The sequence below is a fragment of the Penicillium soppii genome (genome assembly GCF_028829465.1).
Source record: "Penicillium soppii strain IBT 18220 chromosome Unknown utg000001l, whole genome shotgun sequence".
NCBI lineage: Eukaryota > Fungi > Ascomycota > Eurotiomycetes > Eurotiales > Aspergillaceae > Penicillium > Penicillium soppii.
The window spans coordinates 3,501,366-3,524,236 of NW_026643231.1; the positions used below are offsets into that span (position 1 = coordinate 3,501,366).

The 22,871-nt window shown below is 43.3% G+C and overlaps 6 protein-coding genes across 6 annotated transcripts; 5 read left to right on the forward strand and 1 right to left on the reverse strand.

The window, feature by feature from the left end:
* Window positions 1–3,919: 3,919 nt before the first annotated feature.
* Window positions 3,920–4,191, reverse strand: N7529_001335 (uncharacterized protein; the record flags this gene model as incomplete). Its single annotated transcript, XM_057236866.1, has 2 exons — window positions 3,920–4,040; window positions 4,115–4,191. The coding sequence occupies 2 exons, from the start codon at window positions 4,189–4,191 to the stop codon at window positions 3,920–3,922; spliced, it is 198 nt and encodes a 65-aa protein (XP_057103669.1).
* Window positions 4,192–9,098: 4,907 nt separating this feature from the next.
* On the forward strand, window positions 9,099–9,382 carry N7529_001336 (uncharacterized protein; the record flags this gene model as incomplete). The annotated part of the gene is made up of 2 exons (XM_057236867.1): window positions 9,099–9,278; window positions 9,323–9,382. Coding segments are annotated over 2 exons (240 nt in total), but the record flags the coding sequence as incomplete, so codon positions are not given.
* A 20-nt stretch (window positions 9,383–9,402) lies between these two features.
* N7529_001337 (uncharacterized protein) lies at window positions 9,403–14,112 on the forward strand (the record flags this gene model as incomplete). Its single annotated transcript, XM_057236868.1, has 2 exons — window positions 9,403–9,432; window positions 13,840–14,112. 2 exons carry the CDS (start codon window positions 9,403–9,405, stop codon window positions 14,110–14,112), a joined length of 303 nt encoding a protein of 100 aa, XP_057103671.1.
* A 296-nt stretch (window positions 14,113–14,408) lies between these two features.
* Window positions 14,409–15,792, forward strand: N7529_001338 (uncharacterized protein; the record flags this gene model as incomplete). Its single annotated transcript, XM_057236869.1, has 4 exons — window positions 14,409–14,430; window positions 15,130–15,143; window positions 15,187–15,229; window positions 15,329–15,792. 4 exons carry the CDS (start codon window positions 14,409–14,411, stop codon window positions 15,790–15,792), a joined length of 543 nt encoding a protein of 180 aa, XP_057103672.1.
* A 937-nt stretch (window positions 15,793–16,729) lies between these two features.
* On the forward strand, window positions 16,730–17,772 carry N7529_001339 (uncharacterized protein; the record flags this gene model as incomplete). Its single annotated transcript, XM_057236870.1, has 3 exons — window positions 16,730–17,089; window positions 17,228–17,558; window positions 17,627–17,772. The coding sequence occupies 3 exons, from the start codon at window positions 16,730–16,732 to the stop codon at window positions 17,770–17,772; spliced, it is 837 nt and encodes a 278-aa protein (XP_057103673.1).
* Window positions 17,773–19,438: 1,666 nt separating this feature from the next.
* On the forward strand, window positions 19,439–20,191 carry N7529_001340 (uncharacterized protein; the record flags this gene model as incomplete). Its single annotated transcript, XM_057236871.1, has 2 exons — window positions 19,439–19,855; window positions 19,904–20,191. 2 exons carry the CDS (start codon window positions 19,439–19,441, stop codon window positions 20,189–20,191), a joined length of 705 nt encoding a protein of 234 aa, XP_057103674.1.
* Between the last annotated feature and the right edge of the window lie 2,680 nt (window positions 20,192–22,871).

A 22,871-nucleotide genomic window follows, 5' to 3' on the forward strand; every position in this document is an offset into this window, starting at 1 on the left:
GATGATACGCGTTGGTAAGATCGTATTTCGAAAAGTATTTTGCACCCTATAGTCGATCCTGAATCTCTTATATCAAAGGTAATGGGTGTCTATCCTTGATGGTGATCGAATTTAAATGTCGATAGTCCACACAAAGCCTAAGGCTGCCATCCTTCTTTGGTATAAAGATGATCGGATATCCGGCCGATGACTTCGAGGCTCGGATATAACCTTTCTGTAGGTTCTCGTCGATGTAGTCCTTAAGTATCTATGATTCCTTCGGAGATAACTGGTAGATAGGTTTGAAAGTTGGTTCAGTGCCTTCTTTGGTGTTGATCTCGTGATCGAAGGGTCTATGCTTCGGTAGTACTCCGTCGGCTGGTGCCGTGAAAACATCCGTAAACTCACGATATTCGTCCGGAATTCGTGGTTCTTCGCTGGTCGTATATAGCTTTTCTTGTTTGACAATCATATAGTCCGCCAGTTCGTCGTCGGATATGTCTGGTGATTGTTCCATTGTGTCGGGCGCGATCGTCTTGATCCGCCTCTAAGTCCCACCTCTGGACTGGGTGTTTCTGTCGGTGTCTAATGCGACAGCCCCCTTGCGACGTTTCTCGAATTCTTCGTATTCTTTCTTGCACGTATACCGATTAAAGGTGATTCGTCCCGTCTGCTAATTAATGCTCGGGTTGTGCTTTCTAAGCTATGGAATGCCTAAAACAACGTCGTAATCCCCGAGTTCCAGTACGCTGAACTGTATCAACTCCGGGTGCCCGTAGATCGATATAGGCAATGGGATAGTCTTGTTCTAGACTCCTCCGGAAATTACTTTCCCGTCGAGTCCGGAAATTGGTACCGTGTATGGTAATGGGATTGTTTGGATTCGTGGATCTTCTCCGAGCCGTGGGCTTATGAAATTGCTAGTGGCACCCGAATCGATAAGGGTCTAGGCTTTTCCTGTAGGTAAGATCACGAATAGTTTGATGTGCGTCCCTAACGTTGGCGCTGTTACCGCTAGATGTATTGTGGGTCGATTCTCCGAATCGTATATCTGTTGCCCGTTATACCAAATTCCTTGATAGCTCTTCTTCTATTTTGGCTTCTTTATCTACCGTAGTGGTCTGGGTTCGATGCCGTAATTCAACTTGCCGGTTGCGTGTGTGGTGCATGTTTCGTCGTAGCATGCTATAGTGGCTATTACGCCGTGTCCGGGGTGTCTTGTATACCCTGTGCAAGCGCAAGTGGAATTATCATATAGGCATCCTACTGGGTCGTCGCCTTCCTCGATCGCTGCGATAAGGTGCTGGTCTAGGCTATTGGTCCGAATCTCCTCTATGAGATTGGCCACAAGCTCACTGGCTTCTTTATCATTTTCCGTATGATGGTAGTTTCTAGGACTCTCTTAAGGTGTTTCTGGAATCTCGTGTTCCGTTTCTAGGATCTCATTTTTTGTCCCTAGGAACGTGTATGGAGTTCCCGGATGATCGGTGGTTCCGGGGAACATAGTTAGTGTTCCCGGGTGCCCCGCATCCCGCTCCTGAGGATTAGTGGACTGTTCCCTGGAACAGTTTAGTTCCTAGGGGACATATTATGTCTATCCCTGACTCTTAACGGTTTCCTAATCGATTTCTGGATAATCGATATGTTCGTGGCGGATTTCTTCCGCGTGGGGGTGCGCCTAATCCTAGTTTTCCCAACTGTCGCTCCTAGCGATGGTGCCTGTTCTGGTGGCCTCTCTTCCCTAATCCTCCACCTATTCACCGGTCGCACGTAGTTCTTCACGTGTCGCTCGTATATGCTGTTTCTTGAATGGTGGTTTCTTCTGCTTGCATTCTCGTGATCGGTGTCCTAGTTTCCCGCACGAGAAGCAGAGGTTCTTCTTACGACGCTCGTCTTGCTCTTCTTGAGTGGCGTCGAGCTCTATAGGTCGCGGCCTATAAGGATCTTCGTACCTTACCGGCCTAGGAGGTTGCTATCTTGGTCGCCGATCGTTCTAGCGATACTACCCGAATGGTCGCTGTCCTTGCGATCTCTATTAGCGTGTTTCTTATCGTTGGGCCTGTCGGTCTATGAGTCGGTTACCGATTCGTACCGTAGCGCTGAACATGCTGGCGATAGATTCTGGTCGGTCGATCCGAACTAATTCGTCCTTAACATCATCTCTAAGTCCGTCCTTAAAGATGGCAATATACGTATCTTCGTCCTAGTCTAGGTGTGAAATAACCTACTGGAACTCGGCGGCGTAGCGGCCCACGTCGGGGGTGTTTTGTCGTAGTCGCCGAAGCTTTCTTTTAGCTATTCGCTTAGCGTCGATATCCCCGAATGTCTCTAAAAGTCGTTTTTTGAAGCTACTATAGTTGGCGAAGACTTCCGTAGTGATGTCTCCCCAGTCGGTTCGATCCTTTTCCTGGTATTCGCGGAGAAATGGTTCAAACCAGTCAAAGGCTGGTCCGCGGAGGAAGGTCGAAGCGTAAATGACCTTATTAGCTTCCGTCGGAAGCTTAGGTTGATTGATTCGCAGGTTAGTGTCAAGCTAAGTGAGGAATCCGCGAAGCTTAGATCGGGTTCTATCAAAGAACTCAGGTTAAGGGATCTTGACCGAGGACATTGCTCGTCCTTCTAAGACCAAGATCTGTTCCTAAAGCTGTTGAATCATCTCGACCATAGCTTAGGGTGTCAAGTTAACGTTACTTGCTGCACCCGAAGTGTTGCGGCTCGAGACATTACTTCCGGAATCGTTTCCTACCATGTCGATAGTGTAGACTCGAAACTTGATTCGAGACGGTCTTTAATGTGTTACGCACAGCTAACTGGTCATAGTTATGTTAGATAGAATCGGGAGATACTTCTCTGATTTCCTGCAGACTTCTAACCTCAACGATCTGTCTCTTAACCGTTCCGTTGCCTAGTAGGCCTTACTGCGGAATGAGTCCTGTCGAGGGTATCGAGGAACGATGCCAGGTAGTGCGCCGAATAGATCTATACCGAAGTATTGGTCTAGTCGTAGTGGTTATCAAGTTATAATCAAGTAAAGAGTCTCTAAAGTTCCAAAGGTATTCACAAGTAACAATGTATGATTAAAGACGAAGAACTAAACTAGATATATGAAATGAGCGTCCTTATATATCCCTGAGTTCTTCCTATGTAGATGTGTAGATGGTAGATATATAGATTTGTCTTGGCGGAATCTACCTATCGACCATCGACCTGTTCTACTACTTGCATGATCACGTGAGGCTAACCGTCTTATAGTGTATTACGGTATTATCGGAGATAGTGAGTAGAAGGCCGGAAACGGCCTTCTCGCGGTAAGCCTTATTTGTGTGCGAGTATAGTTCGTAATTACCAACAGGGGGCCAGAAACGGCTCCTAAGTCGAAGTGTTTCCCTAACTCGTACTAGGGGTGCCCTAGTATAGGATCTTACACGTGATCTGCATAACAGATTAATCGATTGGCTCCTGGTGGCCCATCTATAGGTCGCAGTCCCCACATGTGATTGGTGACTGGTATGTCCGTAACAATAGTCTCTTTAATCGACCGTTGTATAGACTTGCTTTTACCACCCTTTTAGTATCTACCTAAGGTCATATGCCGCTTTAGTGTGTTAGTGCCGCTTTACTTCGCGCTTAGATGAGGTAGTGTGGCCCCACAAGTCCGACATATAACCAAAGGTTCGCCTATAATATAATATACTACCTGGTCGAAGTTCTCCTAGACATCCGATATGTGTTTTGTATCCTATCGTAGCCTTTGTTATGTCTTAGTATCGCTGCCGCGTACTGTTATGCGCTACCACTTAATAAACTTTGCTTTAGACGTGTTGTTTATCGCGTCGTAGAGGATAAACTACTTTCTCCGATCGGGGCCGATACGTTTAAGGGAGCAATTAAGAAGGGCCGGTTAAGTGAACTCAGACTCTATCACTGATATAGAAGTCTGTTAGCTGTTAAACAGACTAGGATCAATATTTAGATCAAGGTTGGGATCAAATATATCGTCGACGTAGGAGAGGTCTGGTTGGGAGCTCGGAGGAAGCGAAGAGGGCCCTACGGTATAGGCACTAGGTTAGGATATAGTGAATATAATATAAGGGACAGTGTAAAGACTAAGGGAGAGTGTATGATATTAACTTACATTAGGCAACTTGCGAGTCGCAAGTTGCGACTAGACCTGGGCATGGCCCATGGGCCGGCCCAAATGGGTCGGCCCATTCTGGCCCATGGGCCGGAAAATCGGATTTCTGCCTATACATAGGCCGGCCCATTTGGCCCATTTGGCCCATTCTAGGGCAAAAACTAGCGTGCATATAACTATCATAATTTATGTACTTTAAACGAGGTCTTGGCTGTATCGCCTTCGTCACAGGAACTATGAGGGCCGCCCTCGGAAATCAGATCAAAGTAAAGGATATATATTTAAATAGAGTATATTAAGATTAATATATGATTTGACTAGGCTTCATATCCATCTAATAGTCTTGAACGCTTTCGAATTCTTCCTAAAGCGCGCTAAGTATTTTGCTCAGGTAATCTAGGCTCATCATCATGCTCTTCCTCGGGCTCATTATTAGATAAAACACCCCTTTGCCTCTTAGAATTCTGTTACGAAGGCCCTTCTTTATTATCACTGATCTCTAACATCTCATCCTACGTACGCTCATTGACCTCTTCCTTCTGGAGTTCTATCTCATCCTCAGTGGCGTATTCCCGAACGAAAGCAAGCTGCTCCTCTTCTAGATCAAATCGGATCCCATATATCAGAAGCATAAGATCTTAGATTGTGCTTGATTGTAATAAGCCTCGGCGATAATAGCAGATATCACGTGCCGAGTTAAACAAACGTTCAACGCCTGTACCTATGGCTGGGACGGAAAGGATATCTCGAGCGATACTTGCGAGCACTGGGAACGTATGTTGATGATCTCTCCAAAATTCTCGAGGAGGCATTGCCACTATGCCTATTTAGAAAAGTGATTAGAGATAATAATTAGAAAATAAGGGATGTATTACGAGAAACTTGGAATAAACCACTTACCACCCTTTAGATACTGAGTGAGCTTAGAAACTGGTGTAGGAGGCTTACCAGCGAGTAGTAGATCAAGCTCATTCGTAGGCTTCGCGTATTAGAGACCTTCAGCTTGTGAAATAGATCTATAGAGCTTCTCCTGATACTCTTTTATCCGATCCTCGAGGCTTTTCTTGTATTGAGCGGCATAGTCCTTTTCTTCATCTTGCTAATCAGGGCCTTGAAAGAACTCAAGCTTATACTACGGTGCTAAAAGAGTCCTAATTGCATATATATCGCCGAGACCTTGGAAGTCAGTTATCGTATAATACTCTCTAAGCTTGCTTTTAGCTGATCTTAGAGCCTTAAGGATCTGTTATTTCCACCTAATCCTCTTCTTTTCAAGCTGCTGAATTCGGCTCTCAAGATGTTTAAAGAGATGATTATATATACTAAAAACAGTATGAATCGTCATATCCTTAGTTTTTGAGAGGGCCGTAGTGAATTTGTAGAAAGGTTGAGTGATATAGATTAAATAATCAACCTGCCGCCACTCATCCGAAGTGATTCGAAGATGAGAGTGATGAAATTCAGAGCAAAAGGTGTTAAAGAAAGGTTGTAGCTTCTTAGCTCGGCGGAGCATTAAGAACGTTGAATTCTAGCGTGTCCGAACGTCCTGGATTGGTACTAAGCGAGGCGCTTTTGTCTGAAGGTTTTGGAAGGACTCGCGACGTTAAGGACTTACATTAATAAAGATAGCAAGGTTTCGAATCTAGATTAGAGATCATTAGTAGAGGTTAGATAAATAGGGCGAATAGGAATTGAATCAAACCTTCTTTAACGTATTTGCCATGCTATATTCCCTCATAGTTTGGCGAGCTATTCTTATATGTTCTTCAGACCAAACAGTTTCGATGTTCTCATTTATAGGATTTGCTTTCATCTAACTAAGGAGCTGCTTAAGGCTAAGCTGAATCACATAAGCGAGGTATAGGATTCGGATAATCATAGCATCAGAGCCTAGACCGAGAGAAATAATAGAATCCTAGAGGGTTGAGATAAGAGTCGAATTATTAGACGTATTATCGGTCGTAACCGCTAATACTCGCTCTTTAATCCCATACTTCTCGAGTAACTCTAGTATCACTATGCTTAGATAGGCCCCGGTATGCACACTAGAGAGAGGTTCAAAGCAAAGTAAAACCTCTCGATACTCCCACTCAGTGTTAATGAAATATCTAGAAACTGCCATAAAGGCCTGTTGAAAGGGGGAAGTCTAGCAATCTAGGCTTAATAAGAGTTTTGCCTTTAGTGGAAGCTTCCGAAGTATCTCTTTCTACTGATCTTAAGCTTTTGACTGAATTCGGCGTTGTAGGGTTCTTCGAGATGGAAGACTTAGGATTGAAGGTGCTCGCTAAGCCAGCTATATAAGCTTTAGGAATTCAGGATGCTCGATAGTCGTAAAAGGAAGTCGTAGGGTCGTGATTGTAGTGACTATTTAGTGTTCCCAACGAGCCTTATTAAAAGGTTCTGGAGCGGTATTTGCCTAAAAAGAGTTAGCTTCTTTCTAAGAACTAGTTATCTAATATCTAACCTAATGCTATAGTAGGCGTTGAAGATTTGATCCTTTCCCCTTTTTCTTACAGGTTGCTCGTGTAAGATGCCGCCGAAGAGCAGTTGTTCCTTGTTTCCTAGATGTGGGATGAAGGATAGAGTTCGGATGATTCAAAATCGCCCTATAGTGCTTGCATATCACCTTTGGTTGCCTAGAAATATAATACGCAACCTGATCGAAGTCGGCCTAGATATCTGCACGGTATCCCTTTCGATCCTATATCTTTTGTATATCCTAAGGCTACTCGCTTTGTGTTTGTATCCACTAGTTCACAAACTCTTCTTTATTCATATCTTCGAAGATAACGTAGGTCTTCGTCGGATCTTTTGTGCGTTTTAGGGAGAGTGGCACGGAAAGAGGTAGAAGAGGCTGAGTTATTTGACTTGCCGAGTGCTCGGGCGCGAGACTATCGGATAAAAGGTAAGATGAATTATTGAACTCTCTACTCTCTATAAGGGATACTAGATAGACATCAGATAATTGAGACATAGGTAGTAAAGTTAAGTGATTTAACGTGAGAGAAAGATGAGATATATCTAACAGCAAAGACTTCGACTCTAAAGTATTTTATTGATTTTCGGCTTAGAATTGCAAATATGATCTATCTTAAAGGGAATAGATAAGAGAACATTATTAGCTCTTATTGGCTAGACAAATGGGTCGGCCTATAGGCCGACCCATTTGCCTTTAAAATTCGTGAATTGGCATCCCCCCCGCTTTATTCATCTAAACGATAACTTTTTTCTCACACTAGAGCGACTATGTTAGGACGAATTAATCCCTCTTTATACTTAAAACTTCGGATATCCGAGCTTTCCATTAGATTATACTGTTCTCTATTTTTTACTATTAGCAAATAGATAGAAAAATTATGAAAAGTCAGGATATTAAAGGAATTCTAGAAAATCAGCAAAATGTACAGAAACCCTACCGCATAAATATATATTTCTATGTGGGAAGAGATTGAGCAACCCGTAATATATCTTGTAATTTGTTATAGTTAAGCCGCAAAAATCGAAACGGAGATATATTACGCTAGTAACTTTGGATATCTTGCATATTAATTGTACAAATTTAGGGGCCAAATAGGCCAAATGGGCTAGACTATAGGCCGGACTATAAGAAAATGGGCCGCCCCATGCCCAGGTCTAGTTACGACTATATGAAAAGGGGGTTACTAGTAAAAGGGGTGCTTATATAGATCTGATATATCATAAATCAAGTGTTAACCCACTATCCTTTATAAGCTGATTGGCTATAAGGGTCTTTTGTCTATAGGCATGCCCGTGGGCACGCCCACGGGAATATGCCTAAACGCCTATCTCGAGTTACAATCGAAGGATTAAAAACTCCTAGAATAATAACTTAAGTTTTTTAGTGATAGAATAGACGGAATTTAGTGATATAAGCTCGTAGAATAAGAATTGTACTAATGCTCTTTCGATCTACCTATAAGAAATATACCTAAACGAGAGATGAAGCAGAATATATGAGTAGTATTTTACTTGTAGAAAATAGCAGGTATGTACCACTGACTTAAATATATATCTTCAAACTGTTACAGCATGATTTGATAAGTTAATAAAAATACCACACAACATGGTGTATTTCGATAAGGAACTTATTCCACGTCGTATCATATATAGGCTTCCGTAGATACTGGTTCCGGGATGGACTTTAGGAACCGGACCCGGACCAGGCTCTGGTCCAGGATGAAGTGCTAGGAACCAGACCTAGACCGGAACCAGTGACTGGGAACCCAGATTTCCCAGTTTTGTCCCAGTTTTGTCCCAATTTTGCATAAAATACTGCTGTACTATAGTCTTGGTATGCATAAAATAGAAATTATATACTATTATTTACTCTTGTTTTAGTTTCGCTTTTGAGTTCAATTTAGATTCTACTTAATTAGATATGAAATTTTATAAAATCATAATGAAATAAGGCTTAGGACGTTTGATTATTAGTATTTTACCCTAAAAACCTTGGTTTAGATGTTAGAATAGTGGTGGTGGTTGATGTTTGATCATCTCATAAATGGGAGATGTAGAAATATATAATTATGGCCATGTAGATAGCCTATATATTTTTGAAACTACTAGGTACTACTAGTAGACTTTCGATTTGTGACCGTATAGATTTTTGGACGGTTCTACCTAGTAGAAAACAGGGGGGAATGGGAAATATCTGGGATATTTGGGAAATCCGGGATTTCTACTAGGATATTTGGGATTTCTGGGATTTCCTAGTAGAAATCCCAGTAGATGTGGGGCTTATCCTATATGCTAAACCAATCAGTAACAAGCTAAGCATATTACATTTGATCTATCCGTTTGTCTATCGAAGTCCTATTTTCCTATTACTCCTATATGCCTATCTGTAAGTATTATTCTACACTACTTCTTACTACTTACTGTCTATCACTCCTTTTTCACTATGTGCTAGAGCTAGGGCTAGAGCTAGTTCTCTGACTTTATATCATCGATCTACGATACAGATACAGATAACCTTACTTATTTAGTATTATCAAATCCTCTTATAACACCCTCTAGTAGTCATACTATAGCCGATATCTTTGATCCTGACTTTATCCGACCGAGTTTACTAATCCTAGTCCCTCCCTCTCTTATACGTGTCGGACCGAATCGGCGAAAGGATTTTGTTCTCTACGAGAATATGGTATATAACGAATAGGTAGAATGGTGGTTACAGACCAATTATAGAAGGAAGAGCAAGATCAATTAGGATTTAACTTATCATACTCTAATTTGGGAGAAGTTTGACCAGGTTATATCTATTTAAGATGGCACACCAAAAATCATATGTCGGCGTTGTACAAAGATCCTCGAACATCCATATTCACTACGCATAAACACAGAGGGCCGATCGCAATATTATGGTATATCAGGGATGAGCAAGTATCGTAATAGCTAGACCTGGCTACGACCCTCCGCATGGGTCCCTACCCCGGACCCTCGAACCTCCCCCTCTTGAGGGGAGGTTCTAACCTTCCGACCCTTAGCCTACCCTGAGGGTCGTTAAGGTTCACTATGCGGACCCTCGGCGACCCTCAACGACCCGCATTTGTATAAATTTTCGACGCCTTACCTCTTTCGGTTGGATAAAATTGATGATTAATCTCTGTTTTTTACAGCTGTTCCGTTAATTTATAGATATTTCACTAAATACTCTGTTAATATGGTTAATTATAAAGAAATATTCATGTAAAAGTAAACCGTAGGCATGGTCACTTATAAATTACAAGTAATATTCGATGATATCGAAATGCTACGTGGTCAGTGGCAGTTATTAACAAAAATGCATGTAAAGTTGTAGATATATATATTACAGACAGTGTAACCTACGTGTATCTTTATCTGTAGAACCACTGATTTTTTGGAAAATTATAAAAGAGTAGTTTTAATTACCTTATTTTTATATCATTTAAACTATTATATCTTCTTCTATCACCTTTTTCTTCAAGATTTTAGTACAAATGATCTAGGTATGTCATAAATCCGGTTTAAAGATTGCAATTATCAGACTTGGTCGTTCTAATCAAGGCCATTTTCTCAACTTAAGGGTCTCTTCGAGGGTCGACGCGGGTAGTGAGGGTCCCCTTAAGGGTCGCTACGGGTAAGCGAGGGTCTATTTAAGGTTCGTTAAGGTTCATTTATTAAGTTATCCACTACGTTAGCTAATCAGATCTTGTTATATAGATACAAAAGATAATAGATTAATTCTAGCATGTAGAACAGGGACTAACGGATGCCCTAAGAATATCGCGCATCTTTTTCTATAAATTAAACAGTAAGTTCCTTATTATCTTCCTCCTTAGTTATAGTACTGTCTTCTAGTTACTAAATCTATCATGTCTTAGCTCTCCGACGTCTACGTATTATCTAGCTTCGACGGGGTGTAATTAGACGCGCTATAATACCTTGTTCCTAACGATTCCCTTTCCTAACGCGAACGCTAGAGTCAACTATCCGAAAGTCAGTTTAGATCAGTTCTAGACCTTCTAGACCTTCTAACCTATCGATCGCGCGTGGCACCTTAGGCCCTAGACACTCTTACGCGAATCAAACTAGACCGTATCAACGAGTACGTCGTCTTTATAACTATAATAACCGTAGAATTTATTTAGTGGTAGCTTAAAACCGACTTTGGTAAGAAGAAGCGGATCAACTAGGATGTGAACCGTCGTGTAGAGTGCTGGAAAGGGTTTTAACAAGTTGCAAATGCCAAAGATAGGAAGCCAGGCGTTATATGTAAACGGTGCCGTATAATTCTTAAGCATCTAACTACTAACCATACTAGAACCTTATCGATGCAGAAACATCTCGATAGGCTAAGGTGCCGACAGCGAATACCGAAGAAGGGTAATATCCAGCAACTACTTAGTAACGCGGTATATTTAAACCAGCCTATATTCAATATCAATACTAATACTATTTTCACTATTTAGGCCGAGAGAAGACTAGCGCCTACCTTTACCTAGAAAATATGGGAGCAGAAGATCCTAAACCTGATTACTATATCGCATTTACCCTTCCTATTCGTCGAATATCAAGAATTCTATGACCTCCTTTCCTACGCACGGCTAGTACCTACACCACCAAGTGTTCCATCAAGAAAGGTGATTCGCGAGCGCCTTCGGGATTTTGTTATAGAACATTAATAGGAGACACTACAACGGCTTCCATCTAGTGCAAGAATGTCGATTACGCTTGACTGTTAGACTTCTCTATTCTAGCAAGCATTCATGGCTATCACAGGATACTTCCTAGACCAGGAATGGGAGTATCGCGAGGTTCTCCTTAGGTTTGAGCTAATATCTAGATCTTATACCGGAGTGAACCTCGGTAGGGTTGTTCTCTAGATCCTAGAGAAGCACTAGATCGCTGACCGTATACTAGCGGTAACAACTGATAATACGTCTAATAATAAGACACTTATCGTAGCGGTGAATGATTCGGCTAAGACGCTATAGTAAGAGACAGATTCTACGATTGTCCAAGTGCCCTGCCTTGTATATGTGATTCAATTAAGTCTAATTAATTTACTTAGTAAAATTAAGGCCTCCCCGAAGAATGATAACGCCGAGACGGAATGGTCTAAAGACCGTGTACGTTCACTTCGTGCGCGCTAGCAGAAACATGAGATCGCCGATACTCTAAATAAGGTAAGCTTAAAGCTTCTATTTATGAATCATGATCTAATAACGCTAATAATCCTTATAGGTTCGCGGTCTAGTAGTTTATATCAACGGAAGCCCTCAACGCAAAGAAGCCTTCTTAAATCTTTAATCTAATAACGCTGGGATAAGGCTTCTCCTAATCTAGGATGTCCGTACACGATGGAATTCGACATTTCTGATGCTCCGGCGGGCGAAAAGACTTTATAACATATTCGACAAGTACTGCAAAGACTATACCTAAACCTATTTTGTATTAAGTATCGAGGGGTGGCGATAGATTGACTATCTACTTTATATTCTCTAGCCCTTTTTTACGCTTACTACGCTAGTTTGTCGTACTAAAGACTCGAGTATCCACCTTGTCTTTAGGATTTATAATAAGCTTTTTGATTATCTTGAAAGATCAATACGTTAGCTTCGTCGAAAGAAAGTTCACTAGAAATAGCTGATGCTTTCCTCCCTTAAGGCTGCGAAGGAGAAACTGAAGAAATACTACGGCGAGACAGATGATATCGAAGGTAATCTCTATACAATTAGGACGATCCTAGCGCCGTCGAGTAAGATAGAGTTCTTTTTAACAAGTGATTAGGACCTAGATCCTGAGATAGGAAAGGACTATAGAAAGGAATACCGCGAGAGTCTTCAGTCTCTTTTCGAGAGATATAGCCAACGTGAACCATTAGATATGATATAGCCTACTAGCCAGTTATTAATAACTGAATCGGAGCTAGAGAGGGCCCTTAATAGCGATTCTTTACCGCGATTAATTACTCCGTAGTACGACGAGCTTACCAAATATCTCTAGAGTGGTAAGTAAGTAAGCCTATTTTATAAGTCATATAACTAACCTTACCTGATTAGATACTATTAAAGGATCCGTTCGGATCTTTTGGAAAGATCATCAGAGAGAATTCCCTGTTCTTACAAGCATTGCCCGTGATATTATGTCAATTCCAGCAACTGGTGCCGGAGTTGAGCGTCTATTTAACTCTGCTCGGGATATATGCCACTACCGCCGGGGGTCGTTGAACCTAGAGAGTATTCGTGATATTATGTTATACATGTGTACAACAAGATTTGATATTAAGGAGGAGCAGCGGCTGATTCTCTAGGAGTATCTCTCAGACCATGAGATAGCAGCTTCGGCAGAAGCACTTGATATCCAGACATATACCTTCGAGGCTATTAGTGATAACGAGGAGGAGGATGTTGAGTTGCGTCCTAATACACCGGCTGCTATATCAATTATACAAACAACCCCAAACGCACCGCCACTCTTAGTAGTCGCCGCTAGAAAGCGGCCTACGGTCACTTCTAGTGATAAGGAAGATTCTAATGCCGATAGATTTGTGAACCCGGAGGAGAACCTATCATTATCCTTCCCTGATACGTAGCATCGTGTATCAGGTAGGATACGGAAGAAGTCGAGACTACTAGATGGGTATATAGTTTGACTCTTGGCTTGTTAGAACCATGACTAGACACTATGCCATAGATGTAATATAAACCATTTAAAATTTGAACCCCTATTCGAGAATGAACCTATGGTATGTATAAAGGAGTGTATATGTAGTATCCTTCTATAAGGCCATATAGTGATGAATTTTTACTTTACAATTACAATGAAATACAGCCTGTTTCTACATAATTTATGCAATTGACGTCTAGTCACGTCTTTTACCTGTTTGTCATGTTTGACGACCCTCAGGGTCCCCGCGGGTAACCCTCATAAGGGTCGGCCTCGGTACGACCCTCCCCGCGGGTCCAGGTCTCGGACCCTGACCCTCCGCATGGGGAGGTGAGGGTCAGGGTCATGGAGGGTACCCGCGGGTCCTAGCCAGGTCTAGTAATAGCTATGCCTGTATTAAATGTGAGGGTGGACAGAAGACAGAGATTACACAGTTTCTAAAGACAGCGATAGCGGTAAGTGATCTTATTTCTCCTAGAAGAGTATTCTATTAATCAAAAGACTCCCCCTTCTAGAGCGAGCGATCAAGTACATCTTTCTCCCAGCTAGGCTAGGAAGAAGATATTCTATAGTTCATCACCCTAAATCGACTTCCTTTCTATCTAATTAAGCACCCAACATTCAAACGTCTTATTTACAGCGCTCGCTCGGCTCCTAGCCCTCTAGTGATTCCTTTAGCTGATACTATCCGCCGAAGATTAGAGAGTATCGTTCTTGATCGGCAAAAACAAATCCTTCGAATGCTTCCTACCAGGGCAAAAATCTTAATTACACTAGATTGCTGGACATCCCCATTCTCCCAGGCATTTATAGCTATAACTGGCTATTTCATTGATGCTGATTAGGTATATAGAGAGGTACTTCTTGGTTTCAAACCTCTTTCAGGTTCCTATACTAGTAACAATTTAAGTGAAGTTCTTATAAAGACACTCACAGATCATGGGATTAAAGATCGAATCTTCGGATTAACGACCGATAATATATCAAATAACCGGACGCTAGTTAAATCGCTTTAGCAGGCCTTACCTAATAATATTACTATCATCCGAACTCCCTACCTAGCCCATATTATTCAGCTTAGTCTGAATCAGCTTCTTTCCCGTCTTAAAGTGGTACCTGAAAATGATACTACGGAAACAAAATGGACCGACCGACAATTATCAGTAGCCAAAGCGAATTCTCGCCAGATCTATGAAATTGCTGCTACTTTAAATAAGATCCGCTATCTTGTAATCTATATTCACGTAAGCCCGTAGCGTCTCGAGACCTTCTATAAGCTCTAGACAGGCCCAAAGCTGATACCTATTCAAGATATAAGGACTCGATAGAATTCAACCTATCTCATGTTTCGTCGTACAAAAAGACTCCGAGACTTCTTTGCTCCCTTCTATGCAGAGTACAATTGCCTAGAGATGCTGTTAGATGATGAAGAATAGCGTTAGATTAACTATCTTCTTTACATTACTAAGCCCTTCTTTTATTATACAACTACACTCGTAAAGACTCGGGATATAATAACATATCTTATATTCAAAATCTACAATGCTCTTTTTAAACATCTCGAGGTATCTATAAAACAGCTTTAGCGTAAGCGTATTCTATAGAAGAAACAGATACTTGAGTCTCTTAAAGTAGGCCGACTAAAGCTTAATAAGTACTACTCCTAGACGGATAGTGTCAAAGGACATGTCTATGCGATTAGTACTATGCTATCCCCTAATAATCGGTTTTAGTTCTTTCTATCTAATGATTAGGATAAAAAATGGCGTGATATCTACCGACGATCATTCTAAGAAGCTTTGATTCCTTACTAGGAACGTCTCACAGAAAAAGATGGCTTATTAAATACAAATCTTTCACAGAAGCCAAGGTCTATGTTTGATCGACTGAATAAGTCAATCAGTGGTAATCAACCATAGGCCACGTCGGGCATTAGAGAGATAAGCCAGTATCTTGATAGTGGTATGTCTAATCTTTTATATTTGATTATTATATACTTATTCTCTATTCTATTAGATATTACCGCTGTTAAGCCCCTTCTATTTTGGAGAGAGCATTAAGGTCGCTTTCCGGCAATTGCATCCCTTACTCGGGATGTTCTCTCTATCCTAGTAACTGGTGCTAGTGTGGAACGACTTTTTAATACTGCTCGTGATATCTATTACTATCGCCGAGGTCGCATGAAGTCAAGAACGATTAAGGAGCTTATGATGTTTCTCTATACATCGAAGTTTGACCTTGAAGTGGAGGAAGCAAAGCAGCTTAAGAAGCTTTACTCACATAAGGAAATTGAGGCATTAAAGGAAGAGAGAGAAGAGAAGCCTGATGACATTAATATATTATTAATTAATGATATAGAGGAGGGTGATAAGGACGAGCCTATAGACTTGATAGATATTCAAGATAAGACCGTTAAGAAGGGGCTAGGCACTACTGACCTAGACCTTCTAGAGTGTAGTACACAGGTCCGAACGTCAGGGAGAAAACGGAAGACAAGAGAAGATAAGAACTATAAGCATTACTAGAAATTCATTTATTTGTTAATTATTTTTAAATAATTCTACTTGAAATCTAGTAGAATTGTAAGCTAAGATGTAAGGGAATTTCAGCAAAAAAACGTAAAAAGACGTATAACTTATGCAGTTACGAGATCTAGTGCTATGACATTATAAAAATCCCAAATTTCCCAGTCTGGGAACCCAGGCTGGGAAATTGGGATCAATTTTATATCCCGGAACCAGCGCTGGGATTAAGGGATAGTCCTATTTCCCGGACCAGTCTGGGTCTGGTCCGGGTCCGGTCCGGGATTTTCTGGTTCCTGCGGAAGCCTAATTATATATATTATAGTTTTTCATATACTCAGATATTTCAATAAAATTTATGGATGTTGTAGATTAAAACCGCGATCTTATATAGAGTTGGCAAAACAGCTGTAAATAATAGTTATTTAATGTGTCAAGTCAGCGAGTTATACGTCCATTTTGGGTGACTTTATGTAATGGTGGGCATAGTGGGCATGCCCGCGATAGGCATGCCCGTGGGCGGTGGGCGTTGTGGACGGGCACTCGAAAATCCAAATAGCCCACCGCCCACCGTGGACGGGCGATGGGCACCTCCTAGGTGCCTATAGACGGGCGATGTCGCAGTCTATATGCAACTAGAGAGCCTTTTATATTTGTCATGTTTGTCGGCCCTTAAAATATTCTAAGGGCCGCCCTCTAAGGGCAGGGTAGAGACCTTCCGGCCCGCGGGTAGGGAGAGCCCGCCCTCCGCCCGCAAAAGTGCGGGTCTGTGGGCGGCCCTTAGAGGGCGGCCCGCGGGCGGTTCCGAGGTCTACTAGCAGCCGACTAGTTCCTTAGCCGTCATATGATCCGCGTAGCCCTGCCCCTCTTTAACTCTTTCTTCCTACCCTGAACCTGGAACAACAACACCCCTTTCACATCTTCTAGCTGAGCGACCATAATGTACTCAGAATATACCACCATCTACACTAGAACCCCCCGGTCTTTCCTCTTCGCTATTATTGCGAATGTCGGCCCCGACGGGACCACCCGCCCCCTGGCCGTGGCCTACCGCCAACACCACGACGAATACAACACCTATACGTTATACCCACGAGTGCGCCATATGGTAGCTGATACCCTCGCACTAATCGACAACCTCTCTGATCCCGCAAACCGCGCACAACTAGAAGCCGAGACGGGGCTCGCAAACGACTGGTATCGTCAGTCGTTAGGGGACGAGCTTCCCACACATGAACGGCCTAGCGTGCCGGACACCGAGCAGCCCCCCTATATGCCCATAGTCGACTCCACGGGGCTAGTGAAACAGCAGCCCCCGCTCCCCTGGCGGGAGGACGGAATCCGCTAGTTCCTATTCACCGCCACCTACGTTCTACACGCGTTGTAGCGGGACGATGCCTCTCGCGAGAGCACCCGCCCCGGCGACATCTAGTTCTAGCCTCTATCGACAGTCTTCCGAGTAGACTGTCTCGAGTATGGCTTGGTTGTTCTCGACATCTCCGATCTTGATCGTGTGACGTACGGCATTGCCGCGTTTCCTACATGCTATATGGCTACGGTTCCGTGCGAAGACGAGAACATAGACTGGGATCCAGTCGAGGACGAGCAGCCGGACCAGGTGGATCTTGTCCTGGCTAGTCCGCGTCCTCGTGTGTTGTTGTCGATTGGGCAGTGGGTGCGGAAGTATTGTGAGTGGTTGTCGGTGGAGGAGGCGCCACGTATCCTCGAACTGGAGGAGAGGCCGGTGGCTACTGCGACAACGCTGGATTGTAAGTTGATCTCTATAGGGCTCCTCCCTAAAAGGACATCTGGATGGTGGGTGCTAACGGGTGAATAGCAGATATCTGGCCACCGGGGCTGGATGACCTCCCTCGATCCGTGGTGGAGATGGGAGCCTCCGGTACCTCTAGCGTGACTATGGCAGACGAGCCGCGGCACACTATCCCGATAGGAACGATAAGAACGACAGGAACGGGCGGGTGAAGATCAGCTTGAATAACAGGAACTGCAAATATTCACCCGCTCCCTCACTCCCTAGAGATAACAGAAGGACGGCCCGACTTTCTGCGGGCGACCGCACCAGAAACTGATCTTATAGTGTGGGAGAAGATCAGCTTAAATAACAGGAACTGCAAATATTCACCCGCTCCCTCACTCCCTAGAGATAACAGAAGGACGGCCCGACTTTCTGCGGGCGACCGCACCAGAAACTGATCTTACAGTGTAGGAGAAGATCAGCTTGAACAATAGGAACTGCAAATATTCACCCGCTCCCTCACTCCCTAGAGATAACAGAAGGACGGCCCGACTTTCTGCGGGCGACCGCACCAGAAACTGATCTTACAGTGTGGGAGAAGATCAGCTTAAACAATAGGAACTACAAATATTCACCCGCTCCCTCACTCCCTAGAGATAATAGAAGGACGGCCCGACTTCCTGCGGGCGACCGCACCAGAAACTGATCTTACAGTGTGGGAGAAGATCGCGTCAACGCCTACGAACTAGAACACTACCTCATTATAGGGTGGATGTTTGGTTGTATTATATTATATGGTTTGCGAAATAGATATGTCCCTTAAAGAACGATTGCATATTACTTTCATCTAACATTGACTTCCTAAACAACTCTATTTGCAACTACGACAATTGAGTACAGGATAGCACCTAGAATATACAATATCTCCACCCCCTTATCCAAGTAGGCGAGGGGATTAATAGAACGGAACCTCCACCTAACCTACCCGCCGTGATCGCAACCCGTGTAGGCGTATCTTGTATTGTAATTATCTTTCCTAGCCCTGTAGTTTGATGCTAAGTCTACAAAAAACTATGTACTTCCTCGGAGCAGAGCAGAGATATAAAGTATAGGGGGGTTCTAGTGTTTACAGGATAGGGCCTGTTAACTAGGTAAGAAGAAGATGGCTCCGGAACAGATGTATTATGTGAATAGTACAGAGACTGATTCTTAGGGAACTTCCAGGTTCCTAAGAATGGACTATTTATCATTGATAGGAGCGGGGTAGAGTGGGCGGTCAGAGTACGCTCTGTGATCGACAGTGACACGCTGGCGATAACCCGTCTCTATAACAGGACTCTAAAGATTCAGGATCCACTCCGTTACAATTATCTCCCCGTCCGCAATAGATGTCCACATCTATAGAACGTTTGTAAGTATCTTAAGCGTAGCCCATTAAAAACCCAAGGGGAAAAGGTAGCTAGCTAGTACCGCTTATAAAGGTTTTGCATAGTTACGGGGGGTCATGAATGACGCGCTGGAGAGACGCCAGCAAACTGAAAGTTGAATGTTTTTCCAGTTTGGGGGGAGAGGTGCCTGAGGTTGACGTAGTTTTGGGAAGCAAACAAAGAAAGATGGTGGTGCCTTAGGTTGGGAGTCATCCCAATTTGGCAATTTTGACTTCTTTGACGCGAATATCAAGTCCACACGTGTTGTTGTTTACCTCTTTTCTTTCTTCATCCTCTTCACAGCGACGTACCTGCACGTTGCTGTCCTTTCCCTAGTGTTTCTCCAACTTCCCTATCTTGTTTATCCAGGTAAGTTGTTTACTTCTCCGGATCTGTCGATCACTTGTTGACTCTCCGGTCTTCCACCGTCGTTTGTACAGCTTTTCCACGTTTGCTCGCTGTTGTGATGCCACCCCGAACTCCCTCCAAGCGCAAGGCTGCGCACCCTCCTCCGGAGGATTCCTCGTCCGAGGAGCCTGAGGTTTCTGAGAGTGAGTCTGAGGAGACTGACAATGATCCCGCTATCGGAACGCCATCAGGAAGCCATGCATCCACTGTTGCTGATACTCCGACTCGCAATGCAACTGCGGCTCGGAGTACTGCGGCTCTCCGCAACCTGCGTCGTGCCCAGCGGGTTCCCCGTCCCCTTCGTCCGGAACCATACTTGCGTCATTCGGGATGGTGCATGCACTGCTTCCGCACCTTTGTAGACAATTGGGATCCTAGTGGACCACCAGTGATTCCCTGTCTTGACGATGGAATGTCGTCTAAGAAATGCAAGCAATGCGCCAGTCGTGGTAAGAATTGCGAGCCTATGAGTTACGTTCCTCTGCAGGCGACATGATAGCAGCTGACCGGCGTTTCACTGTAGGTCAACGAGGGTATTCTTGGAGATGCCCTGCGTCTGCAATGCATTCTTGACTGGGTGAAGCCCTTCTGGGAGGGTGGAATTGAGGACTTCCACGAGTTGGAGGATGCGGCCAAGGAGAAGTTGGGTCCCGCGGTTCGGGATTTGGTCGTTGGCTTTAAGGTTTTGCTCGACGGTCACCGCAAGCAATTCAAGATTGCAACTGACAAGAAGGTCGAAAAGGTGAGCGTTCCTCTGGTGTTTTGCTGGTGCCTTTCTGACGTGTTCGCAGGATGTTGCCGCAATTTATGAAGCTGTTGTCAATAACCGTCGCCGGATGTTGGCTCCTGTTTCCATGACCGCTGGCATGACGGCGCTTCGCCGTCTTTCTGCCGAGGCTTCGACTTATCCTGGCGCGCGTCTCTCCGATGACGGTTACCATGCTTGGGCCTTTGCCATCCGTACCTTCCGCGCTCGCATCGTCGCCATTGTTGAGGATCAGGATTTGTTCGACGATCTTGATGATTCTGAGTTTGCCACACTCATGTTACGAGCCAAGTCTTAATGAAAAAGAGTGCATTCAACTAGAATACTAAACATAGGGAAAGAAAGAAAGAAGAAGAAAGAAATAACGCGCTGAAACAATTAAGGTAGTGATGCCTGAGGCCTCCAATCAAACAATGTAAAACACGAACTACGAAAGGCGGTGGAACACGGCAGAATCGGTTTAGGATCATTGATCCTGAATTCTTCGTGACAACCCCCTTACGAAATTGCATTCAGTCCCTAAATGCTTGCTGGTCTATAGAAACAGGCATATTATCGTCGGGATGATCATCAACCACTTACTTATTTGCTGATACAGTTTCCCATTCATACAGACGCTTTAGTGGTCCAGGTTTCGAAGGGTAGCGATCATGGAATTCTCTCAGTTTTACAGGTGCATGCTTAAAATTCCCGGCGGGATACTATTGTAGATCGATATTATGACCGAGCTAATCGACCCGGTATCGCAGCTTTCTGTAATGCAGTTTGGAGTCTATGATCTTATTGACTTCCTATTCGTCAGTTTCACCGATACGCAGTAGTAGTGGTGGATCGGTATGTTGACCACGTAAAGGCTCCGTTGTAGCTGCTCTTCGCAGTTTACTGGTATGAAACACGGGGTGTACCTTGATAGATAGGGGCAATTCTAATTTAAATAAGTGGCCCACTTTTTCCACAATCTTGTATGGTCCACTAGCCATGTGAGAAAGCTTCCTGCTCGGTCTGTCTTATAACCAATCCTTTATTGTCACGAAAACATAGTCATTTATATCGAAATCCACTTCTCGGCGGTGCTTATTTGCCTGCTAGATCTACATTTATTAAGACTTCATAGCTTGTTGTTTTACTTCTTGCCAAATATCGTGTAATCGAGTAAGTATATTCGATGCCTCGCGCTCGTTGGTTGTTAGTGTCGCTTGATCTCTCTAATCGAAAGACATGATAAGTTCGTAGCCACGTTTAATGAAAAAAGATGATTTCTTCGTTATGTCCTGCGGTAAGATTAATGCTACGAAGTCCACTATTAGTAGACACTCTGACCAATCATCCTGGTTATATTCAATATAGGGACGTAGTCTTTATGCCATATATTGATTAGCAATTTCACTCTGTCCATTAGTTTACGGGTGGTAAGCTGTTAATAACTTCCTCTAAATACCAAGAATTCGACAGAACTCGGTCCAAAATTCTGAAACGAACTGACCACCTCGGTCTGAAATAATTAAGGACGGAATACCGGAGATACGGATCATATTATCAATGAATAAACGTGCCATCTTCTTTGCATTAGTGTCTTTATAGCATAGGATAGATATCGGTCTTTTTGTAAGGCGGTCCATAATAACGAATACTATATCAAATCTATGTCGGTCCTTTAGGAATGATCGGAAATCCATTATAAGATACTCCTATAGTCTTTCTAGGATTTCTAAGGGGTGAAGAAGTCCAGGGGTTCGATCTCTCTAGGATTTTGTCCGTTTACATACTAGACAGTTGTCGATATACCTCTTTATATCGGTTACCTAGCTAGACTAGTGGTATCTTACTAAGACTAACTTCTTTAGCTTCTTAATACCGGGGTAAGCAACCAATAGTTATCGATATAGCTCGTCTAATAAGCGAGCTCGGAGGTCGTCCTAATCGGGCACTTCTAAATTACTATTATAAAGTAGAAGTTCATTACTGATAGTCCATACCGTACTACCCTTTCGGGCTATTTCCCGATATTCTTCTAGTTCCGAGCTAGTCTTATTAGCATGTTTGACACGATCTATAATTAAATCCGTAACTTGTAATAGGGCGACCTATATTGATATCGATAAGGATTCGAAATGTGTAACGGAGTGGATCCTGACTCCTCAGAGTCCTGTCATAGAGACGGGTTATCGCCAGCGTGTCACTGTCGATCACAGAGCGTACTCTGACCGCCACTCTACCCCGCTCCTATCAATGATAAATAGTCCATTCTTGGGAACCTGGAAGTTCCCCAAGAATCAGTCTCTGTACTATTCACATAATACATCTGTTCCGGAGCCATCTTCGTCTTACCTAGTTGACAGGCCCTATCCTGTAAACACTAGAACCCCCCTATACTTTACAAAATGACTTTCCGGGAGTAATACGAACTGTCGACCAGTATCTTAATAAGGTGTATCCTTCCGGGAAAGGACATCTACGACCACGTTTTTCTTACCCGGTCGGTATCTGATCACAAACCTGAATTAGGAAAGTAGCTCACTCTATCGGACTTGTCGTTAATTCATTTGTCGAGAAGTCATAAAGTATTCTAGTAACTAGTGATCCGTTAAAATTTCAAAACGCTCGGGTCGGGATAATCCTTCAAGTTTAGGTCTCTATTCCTATAAGGCACGGACAATTGCTAGCAATTCTTTGTCTCTGATTTCATAGTTCAGCTCTACTACTTATATCGTTTTCGAGAAGAAAG